A 10,038-nucleotide genomic window follows, 5' to 3' on the forward strand; every position below is an offset into this window, starting at 1 on the left:
AGGATTCAGGGGATGAAGAATTACAGAGAAGTCCCCAATCTTCAACTGGGCTCAATGCCAATGCAAAGATAGGGGCAACACAGTTCTCAATACTGGACTTTATTGGTGGTAATGTGTGACCTGCCCTCTTCTTACTAAGGTCTGAGAAGCCAGAGTGGTATGTGTGTGGTGGGGGTACCATAAGCCCCGGCTCCACCCTCTTGCCTGCACAGGCTTTCTGCCTAGAAGCGCAGCCAGAACATGCCGCTACGGATCCGGTTGTAGTCTGGGAGCTGCTCGATGGGGCCTGTGGGGATAGGGTGGGGCGTCAGGGTGGGGCACCTGGCCTGCACAGGGACACCTGGCCCTGTGCCCTACCCGACTCGAAGCTGCCCAGAGCAGCACAGGGCAGGCTTTCAATGGAAAGAGGGAAGAGAACATTCCTTCAGGGGTGCTGAGCCTGTCCCTTCATGTTCTGGCCCTCAGCGCCCCACCCCACACACAGAGGTGCCCGTTACCTGGCGGGTGTGGGGTATTGATGGAGGCACCTTGGCAGGGAATCAGGGAGCTGCTGGGACAGGTTACTGAGCAAGAGCTCCCTGGCAGCCAGGCTACTGGGGAGAGCCTCTTGGAGGCTTCAACTTGCTACTCCCAGTGCTGGGGGAAAGAGCAGAAGCGGAAGCAGAGGCCAAGAGTATGGCCCAAGGAGGACAAAGAGCCACTTTAGGCCACTCACCCAATCCAGCTACTGCAGGACACTGGTCATAGAAGTACTTGGAGCAGACCTCACGTACTACGCTGGCATCAATCTCCTGCAGACAAAGCAGAAGGCATGCTGACTCACAGGCCACCTGGGGACCACCGTGGCCAGCCAACATTACACAGCTGACCAAGACCTACCACCCAGACCAGGGACCTGTCCCTCAACCCAAAAAGAGGAAAGGCAGCAGGGATCTCCTTACTGTAGGCTTCCACGGCCCCACCCAACTCATCATCAGTACCTCAGCCCGCCTCCAACTACACCTCTCCTGCGGATGATGGCTGCCTAGGACACCAGGAAGTCTCTACTTTGTCAGGCCCCAATTAACTCCCCAGCCTCCACAGAGGCCTGTCAGGCCAAGCCTCCGGAACCTCTCCCACGGAGGCCTGTGTTACCGAAATCCGGCTTTCCCACTCAGCCAGGGGAATGCGGCGGCCATAGGTCAAGAGGCTGCGTCCGATGTCCTCACACACAGGGGTGGTACCTGCAGGGGTGGGAGGAGGCTTAGGGCCTGCCCAGTCCAGTCCTGGACCACAGGTGTACACAGAAGTTCCGCTTCAGACTAAAGCCTGTTTCTTGCTCTGATAGGAGCTCACAATTACCCTCTCTTTCCTATTGAAATGATGGGCTCCTGACCTAGGAATGTCAAGACCTTACAGACCAGGGGAGAGGGAGGTATGGTGGGATCCTTAGTGTTTTCCTTTTTACCCTTGGTTAGGATGGTGACCATAGTGGGGCTGTCACTGCCACCAGCATACATCTCCCCACCTCCCCCAGAGGACTGCAGAGCTTACCGTCCAGATGAGACACCAGGGCATTTCTGAGGATATTCTTGCCCCGTGCCACCTCACTCTCTGTGGCACTAGTACAAAGACGCATCCTAAAGCCAGGGGCGAGGGGGGCAGTTACACTCTGAGACTGTGTGTCTCTCTTAGCTTCCCATGACCCTGCTCACAAGCCCCCATGCCACCCAGTCCTGGGCTGGCGCTCACCACTGGCCTTGCAGGAAGAACATCATGTCGTCAATGTTCATGCAGTCACAGACAAAGTGCGCACCTAGCAAGCCAGTTTCTGTATAGCAGATGTTGAAGGTTTGGAAACTGTGGCACAGCTTGTTGGTCACAGCAACTGAAGCCAGTGGGCTGGACAGGTGCTGCCAGGGGCAAAGGCAGTTAGTAGCCATCCTCCTGTCTGTGGCCACACCCTGAGCCCCACAGCCCCAACACTCTCTCCTCCCTGAAGGCAAGGTCCAATGTTCGCCCCAACACTCACCCTGCCGCCACCATAGGTGCAGTCATAGTGGCCGATAATGGCATTGGCCACTTGGAGGGCCACATTGTCTGGGTTGGCCCAGCCAGGTCCCTCTACTGCAATAGCCACATGGGCCAGGGGCAGGGCATCATCACGGTGGCGGATCTGAAACAGTACATGGTAAGGATGGGGGACAGTCAGAATGCCCAGGTGACCAGGAACAGTGCTAGTGTGGGTATAACATGTGCGTGTGTGAACATGTGTGCTTTAAGGCAGTGGCCACAGGACCCCTTCCCAACTCCTGAGGCATTTCTGGAGGTCATATGGATTAACCATGCACACTAGGGTCCTCCCAGAGGCCTCCAGCTGAAAAGCAGTATCCCTGCCCACCAGGCAGCACACCTCACTGCCAGTGAAGCGGCATGGCTCGATAGTGGGTATGGCATCCTCCGCATACGTCCCAGAGATGCTGCTGAAGTGCTTCTGGGCGAGGTCAAGCAGCTGTCGATGTTCCACCCCTGACGAAATAGACAGTGGTGTTACTGGCCAGCCAGGGTCCCAAGAACAGGCAGAGGACCCTCTCATGTCCTATCTCATTAGGAGACACCAGAAGGAAGACAGGACATCAGGACAGGGCAAGGGAAGAGGATCCTCCATCCACAGGTCCTGCTTTGTGGGCAAGGCAGGCCCCTCTGGGCTAAACAACTCCCCCTTCCTCAGCCACAGGACAGCAGCAATGCAGTGAGCTTCAGTAACAGGTTCACGTTTGACACAGTGTTGATTCTCACCCTAGAAAAGGCATCTCACCTCCAACAAGGGCGAAACTGGTGCTGCCTGGGCACAAGGCTACCTAGCCTGCCCTGTCCTGTCCCTCCAGCCCTTCCTCAAGTATAGATCCTGGCTGTTGCCCCTGTGGGGGGTTAATAAGTACAAGTACATAAAGGGGTGCTACTAGAGGGCTGTGATAAGCTCTGGGGGCCCAAGAGCTCGGGACATTTATAAATCACATTATAAATCTATCCCATCAGGACCCTTTGCAGGACCTCCCCTCCTCACCTTCTCAAGAGCCTGCCTCTGCTGTCCCAGCACCCTGACTGGTAAGCACTAGGGCAGCAGCCAGCCAGCCCCAGAGCAACAGCCTGCCAGCTGCCTGGGCCTGCTAGTCTTACCTCTCCCAAGCTCAGGCCCTGCTCTGACAAAACAAAGTCTGACATGTCAGTAGCTCAAACTGCTCTTGGTTCCCAGGTTCCCTAGCTTCAAGGCCCTTAGTCAAGCTCTCATCAGTCTCTTTCACCCACCCAGCTGCCAAGGCCATAAATCGAGGAAGCATCCTTGACCCTGCTCCCCTACCCACCATGTCCAGGCCCCTGTCAAGTTTTTATGTATAAAACCATCTTGAGTATATCCACTTCTCTTCCTTATTCCTGTGGTCTCCCACCAGGTGTCTGTCACAGCCCTTCCCTGGTCTGTCTGTCTCTGCTCCAGTCCCTCCCTGGCAGCAGAGCAAGCCTTAACATCAGACCATGGCACTGCTCCCCCCCCCCCCCGCTCAGGTCCCCCACATCCCAGCTATCTAACTCACACTATCCTTTTAGGCCTCTGTTCAAACGTGCTTCAACCCAACCTCCAATTCTAAGTGAGTCCTCCTTTTAGTACTTTTCAGCTTGTTAGCAAGTGTGCATCATCACATATCCAGTGTCTGGCTTGCCCACTGGTGAAGCCACGAGGAACAAGCCTGGATGCTTGTGTCCCCCAGCTCTCATACTGAGTACAGTCTCTCCTGGGACCACGTGGGGCTGGAAAAAGCCTGAAGCCTGGGGAGGGGCCAGCAGCCCAACAGAGGCCAGTGCTAAAGAGTCCCAGTGCTGGTGACAGAGTAGAACCCTACCTTGCCTTAGAGAGCCCCCCCCCAATGGGTAGGGTGGGAACAGAGTACCCAGGAGTAGAAGGCGGTCACATCAGGACCCCTGGACTCTGGCAACCAGGATCTGTGCCCATTCGCCCATTACCACAGGGCTTCACCTCCAGCTGCTGCCAGCACCATCCGGGGGGCCTTGTAATGCCTGCTGAGGTACTCTGTCAGATCTGCACGTGTCAGCTTCCTACAAGACATGCAGCAGTGAGTCAACACCTCTCCCAAACCAGAGTAAGGGGGGCAGCACAAAATGGGCTGAGGAGCAGATGAGAAGCTTCTCTGGAGAGTAGTCTACACCCAGGCACATTCCTCAGTCCCCTTCCCCCATCTCTGGTACCCACTCCTCTGGGGCCTAAAGGGCTGCCCTCATGCAGTCCTGCCTAACACCCCACTCCAGGACAGGCTGACAGTCCTCCCTCAGGAGGGAGTGAGATGATGCTGTGGAGATCCTTATAGCCCACCTCCCACCAGAGGACAAGGAGCCACATGGGTGGGATACCAAGATGCCTACTTCTTTGGGTTGTCAGAACATGTGTGGAAACATATCGTAAAATATGACCTGAAACTTGAGTGAACACCACACGGCCATTAAAAAAGATTCACAAGGACCACACACCAACATAGAAAAGTCTCCAAACACGTGAATTAGGAAAATAAACAGATAATATAAGCAGTCAGCCAATTATACACAAACTTGTGTAGACATGGCCTGGAAGGGATCTGACCCAGGCCCAAACTGGGGGATGCATTCACCATGGGCCTAGCTGACCCTCACCTTACGTTCTCACTGGGCCCCTCCACAGCCTTGGCCAGGGGCGTGCCCTGGAACGCCGTGGCATGCAAGTAGTCAAAGACCACATCCCGCGGAGATGCATCATTCTCCCGAAGCTCCTGCAGGATCACATCCCGCTCCTTCTCAATCTCTGAGTCTTCTAGGCTGCAGTTCTGTACAATGTCAGCCAGGAGCTCCACAGCTAGACACAAGAGGGACATGTCTGGGGTGCCAGGGAAGGCCCTAGAGACCAGTGACAGCACAAAACTCCGTCTGGCATCTCCCAGCCAAGCCATATCATACAGGTAATATGACTCTGTGGCCAGGCCAGGAGCTCCAAGGAGCCTGTTCCCTACTCCACTGGAACCCTCCCCACTCTGCCCACACCCCATCCTCCAGGGTGTTACCTTTCGGCAGGTCCTTGGACAGAGCCTTGATGTAGTAAGCTGTGTGCTCCCGAGTGCTGTAGGCATTAAGATGGGCCCCCATGTTCTCCACCTCCTTCTCCAGAACACTGCCAGGATGATTCTTTGTTCCCTGAAATCAGGCAACAATAGGACCAAAGAGGAGCTGTGTAGGAGCCCACCCTGTCCTCATAGGATAAAGTCTCAGAAGAACCACTGCTCCACAGGTACCTCCCTCAGCCACAAGAATTGTGGGGATGTGAGGCCCAGAGACTGCTCACAAGTGCTAAGCAGGCTGGGAGCTGACTGAATGCACAGCATCATGGGCCAACAGGACAGAGACAGGCAAGGGCTAGGACAAAAGGCCATGGCCAGAGCAAGTATTGCTGGAAAGTCCAGCATTCCCATGACTGACTGGCTATGCCAGGTGACCCTCCCCTTACTGACAGCCATGGTCAGGTAAGCTCACACCTGTGTAACCTCCCCTGACACCATTCATTACTGTGTGTATGTGCTAGTGGCTGCTTCTGTGGGACTCAATTACAGTCCCACATAAGCTGTGTGGCAGGGTGGCTTTGTTTCATGACATACCTGTACATGCTGAGATATACACTCATGCTGTGATCCTGCTTTCCTGTCTCATACTCATGCCAACGTTGAGTATGGGGGGGACCTTTCTTCCACACCTCTTTTCTTCATCCTTGTTGTTTGCTTAAAATACTTAGTCTCTACTGTGTGTCGACATAGACTGGCTGAGGGACTACAGTGATGACAGTTACCACCCTCCAGAAAGCTCAGTGCTCCCTTTTATGACCAAGAGACACCCAGCAAGTTGTTATGGTATGGATGTCTTGTGTATGTTTTCACTATGATCAAAGGAAAAAAAAATTACAGCCAGGAAAACTGTATGGGAGCAGTTCTACTTCTGCACATGAGGTTGCTATGAGCTGAAAATTGACTCAATGGCAATTACCACCACCACGATCGTATCTTTTTTTTTTTTTTTAAAAAAAAAGACACCCAGGGAGCAGAATATTTCACAAGCACACATGGCATACACAGGCCTGGCCTCTCCTGTGAACTGTGAGGGTCTTATGGCTCCCTGGGTCCCTGTTGGCCCTGGGGCGTGATGCTGGGGTGTACCCAAAAGGTACTCACTGGAGAAGCTAAGCCCATGTGACTCAATCCAGAAAGGCCAGTGAGAGTTCCCTCTCCCCAGTTGAGACCTACAACTAAGGAGGATGACTTTTCCGCCTGCATCCTCAGGAGGAACAATAGGCCCAAAGAAGATCCAGGGCTTCTAGAGTCTCACCTTGAAAGCCAGATGTTCCACAAAGTAGCCAGCCCCATTGTTCTTCTCAGTCTCGTAACGGCTACCAGCATCAATCCACACTCCCACCTAGACAAGAAGCCACCAACAAAGGTAACGAACAAACCATCCCAGCTACCACTTACACCTCACCCTGGGTAACTCAGCACGAGCCCCAGGTAAAGGACTCATGGGTCCCAGGATGAGGCCTGCTTAGGCAGGACCTCTGAGCTTGGAGAGGCATAAGGCACTGGCTGAATGACTAGTGAAACTGCATCACTTTTCCTTCTTTCCCAATCTCCTAACTGGTTATTGAGGACACCCAGGAAAGTTTCTAACTTTGCACACTCGCCTGGTTCCAACACCATATGAAATTCTTGGATTCAGCCACATTTGTTGATTTGTTAGGTTTTCCTAGGATGAGGCACATAGTTAGTAAACAATTTCTTCTTTTCCTTTCCAAAAATCATACCCTGCCTTTGCTTTGGCTTTTATCCTTTCACCGTTAAGAAAAGAGGCTATTAATTTAGATGATGTACATTTGATCAATTCCCATTTACGTTTTTTAAAAATGTTTTTAATCAGATCTGGACGCTGAACATTGCCAAATGTCTCCTTAGCACCCAATGAGAATCTTGTGACCCACGATGGTCTAGTCTTTTTAATTCACATTTTGTTCACAGTTTTTTTTTTTATTAGGATTTGGGTGAAGATTTACAGAGTAAATTCACTTTTCATACAGCAGTTCACATATACTTTGTCTCATGTCATTGACCAAAATTTACAATGCAGCAGCTCCCCTCCCACTTCCTCCCCATAGTTACCTCCTCCCAGTGTCCATCCCTTCTGCACCCTGAGCTATCTCCCTGTGCATAAGCAGCCGTTCCTTCTCCCATGATTGTTCTCTCCAGGGCGTGTGTCTACTTGAGGTAAATGTTTAACTCACATGCCTGTACTTTGTTTGGCTGGAAACCACAGGTGTGGGTTCAATTCCAGACCTGAAGGGCAGCTAGGGGCCATAGTCTCAGTGGTTACACCAGGCTCTATTGGACCAGCAAACCTGGTCCCCACCTTCTTTTTTTTTTTTTCCTCCAAATGATTTTGAGTTTTGTACCACATTGTTCTCCCTCTCTATGCAGGATCTCCTACATCCCTTCCAAGTGGATGGCAGTGGTAGCTGGGCACCATCTAGTTCTTCTGGTCTCATAGTTGTATAGGTTGCAGATCGGATGGTGTACCAGTCGCTAGGACTGATTGTTTCCATTAATTTTGGTTTTCTTCTTTCTTCTTGATGAGGAAAGACCCGTTGTTGCATCTAGATGGCAGCTTCCTAGCTTTTAAGGTCCCAGTCGCTACTTGCCAAAGTAGTAGGTGGAACAATGTTTTGTATAGTATGTTATGCCAATTGAGCTTGATGTCCCCTGCGACTATGGTCCCAAGCCCACAGGTTCAACTACTCGGTCCCTCTGGGTAGCTGGCTGTGACCAAGCAATGACCACAACCTTGCCCCTGTCAGCTCTACTATACAGTTGGGAATTCTGATCATTCACATGATTGTTCACAGTTTTTCATGTCTACTCTTCTAAGAGATGTTGCTATATATATCTTACATCACAAATTTTTAGATGATCACTTATTTCATATCTAACATCTTGGAAAGAAAGATCCATCGACAATTGATGGTGTCCTTTGAAGGAGCTCTGGTGGTATAGTCCCTAAGGCATTTGACTGCTAATCAAAAGGCTGGCAGTTCAAACACACCAGCCACTCTGCAGAAAGAAGACTGGGCGATCTACTTCCATAAAGATTCACCACCTCGGAAACCCAACATGGATTCCTATGAGTCATCATCGACTCAATGGCAGTGAGTTTGGTTGTTTGGTTTTTGGTGTCCTTTAACTACACTGAGCAGCATTCCTTCTCTGGCACTAGAGCACAATGGAGCTCTGTAGATATAGAGCATCTCAGGTTCCATGAAATGAACCATTCTTTACTGAGTTTTCTTAACACACTTCAGGTTTGGTTTATGATGGTGCCATGTAATAAGGAAGTTGCCTGCCATCTCTTCCTGTAGTTCAGTGATAACTTACATCGCAGCCCACTATTTGTTCCTAGAAAGCTAAAAGAATTTGCCAGTACAACCCACTTGGCCCTGGAGCTTCTGAGGGCCAGGGGTAACTCTTGGGAAACTCCTTGCCTATTCACTTATCTGTTCACAATTTCTAGCCTTGAGTCAAATGTAAGGATTCATATTTTTTAGAAAATCACCCATTTCACTGGAATCTCCAAATGTTTTTCTTCAATATGTGCATTCTTGGTCTAGCCTAGAGGTTACTGATAGACCTGGACCTGTGAGAGTTACTTCTCTGAACTCCATTTTCCTCATTGTACAACGGAAAATCGATAATCCTAAGAAATAGCTGGAGAAGAACTTGGTCTCTAAATGAACGCTGGTTCTCTGAAGAATTGCCCCCAAAAGTCAAGGAGGTGGCTGGGTCAGAGCTGGGGTATAAGGGGCAATCCAGCGGTAAGAAAGTCGGAGTCTGAATCCAAACCACAGGGGGAAGTCGGGCCACAGAGGAGCCCAAGGAACCCTCCCAGGCAGCGCCTCCTACTCACGGTGCAGGTAGGCTGGGCAGATTGCTCCGAGGCCACGCGCAGCCCGTTGTCCAGCAGGCTGACCTGCGTCTCAGGCACGTTCTGGAGGGCTTGGGAGAAAGTGGCCGCGCCCCGCAGAGAAGCCCTTAAAAGGGCTGGCTGCGGAGAGAGGGAGGTGGTAACTGTGGGCTAGGTTGAGGGGACGCTCCTCAGCGGGACCCTCAAGCAAGCCTCTCCCGCAGAAGAGCCTTCGTTCTGTTCCCCAGGCGCGCCACGAGACCCTGTCCACGCCCTCGGCCATGACCTTCCCACGGCTCTGACCCTGCGACCTCTCCACCTCGATCCGACGCCGCTAACTGTCGGCTCCCCGACTGTGTCCTGAAGCCCAGCGTCCCACATCCCCGTGCCCTGTATCCCTGAGTTATCGTCGTAGCCTCACCGAGCCACGGGCGTGCAGCAACACCCGTGCCCCCTCACTAGCTGACCGGCAGACCACGGACGCCGCCATTTTCCTGTTCACGTCAGTGGCGAGCCGCGCCGCGCATGCGCAGGGCAGGAACAGCGGCGACCGAGGCGCAGGCGCAAAACCGCGGATTTGGTGCTCGGCTGTCCTCTGGCGGGGCCTGCAGGTATCCACCGGCAATTGCTCGGCTGGTCGGTCCGCGCATCCTCCAGTTCTGGTGCGAGTTAGTCCACCCCGCTGTCCATGGACCGCCGCCGGCCCGCCCCCGGTCTATCTCCTCCTTTCATCTGTGGGAGGCAGAGTGCACGAGGTTTCTCACGAACTGAGGTGCCCCAAATACCTTGCAAGCAGGAACAGACAGGGTGACCTGGGGTCGTAGCGAAAGAATGTCCGCGGGTCCACGTCCAGGGTCTAAAGGACCGGCGGAAATCCTGGGGCTGATTGGCAGCTACTGAAAGTCACAGTTTTCTCTTTAAAATAGGGAAGTAGATTGAAACGGTTGATCTAGAAGTTTAGTAGTATATTGCTAAGAAAAAAAAGACCGACTCGGAGACTGTTAAGTAGGATTCCTTATTTGTAAAGCAAAT

The 10,038-nt window shown here is 52.3% G+C and overlaps 1 protein-coding gene across 1 annotated transcript; it reads right to left on the minus strand.

Moving 5' to 3' along the window:
• Positions 1 to 221: 221 nt before the first annotated feature.
• On the minus strand, positions 222 to 9,496 carry LOC103209446 (cytochrome b-c1 complex subunit 1, mitochondrial). Its single transcript, XM_007955297.2, has 13 exons — positions 9,428 to 9,496; positions 9,010 to 9,147; positions 6,394 to 6,480; positions 5,085 to 5,214; positions 4,681 to 4,879; positions 4,013 to 4,092; positions 2,393 to 2,508; positions 2,012 to 2,155; positions 1,732 to 1,892; positions 1,534 to 1,619; positions 1,135 to 1,223; positions 716 to 791; positions 222 to 286 (listed from the first exon to the last, which is right to left on the minus strand). Exons 1-13 carry the CDS (start codon positions 9,494 to 9,496, stop codon positions 222 to 224), a joined length of 1,440 nt encoding a protein of 479 aa, XP_007953488.1.
• Positions 9,497 to 10,038: the final 542 nt, after the last annotated feature.

This window comes from Orycteropus afer, unplaced genomic scaffold (assembly GCF_000298275.1).
Source record: "Orycteropus afer afer isolate SDZICR_OR568_19922 unplaced genomic scaffold, OryAfe1.0 scaffold00498, whole genome shotgun sequence".
NCBI lineage: Eukaryota > Metazoa > Chordata > Mammalia > Tubulidentata > Orycteropodidae > Orycteropus > Orycteropus afer.

Coding starts and splice junctions, on each gene's coding strand:
- LOC103209446 (XM_007955297.2), bottom strand. CDS start 9,496: ATGGCGGCGTCCGTGGTCTGCCGGTCAGCTAGTGAGGGGGCACGGGTG. Junction 1,620..1,731: donor TTCTTCCTGCAAGGCCAGTG/GTGAGCGCCAGC, acceptor CCCTGGCTTTAG/GATGCGTCTTTGTACTAGTG. Junction 1,224..1,533: donor CCTGGTGTCTCATCTGGACG/GTAAGCTCTGCA, acceptor CCACCCCTGCAG/GTACCACCCCTGTGTGTGAG.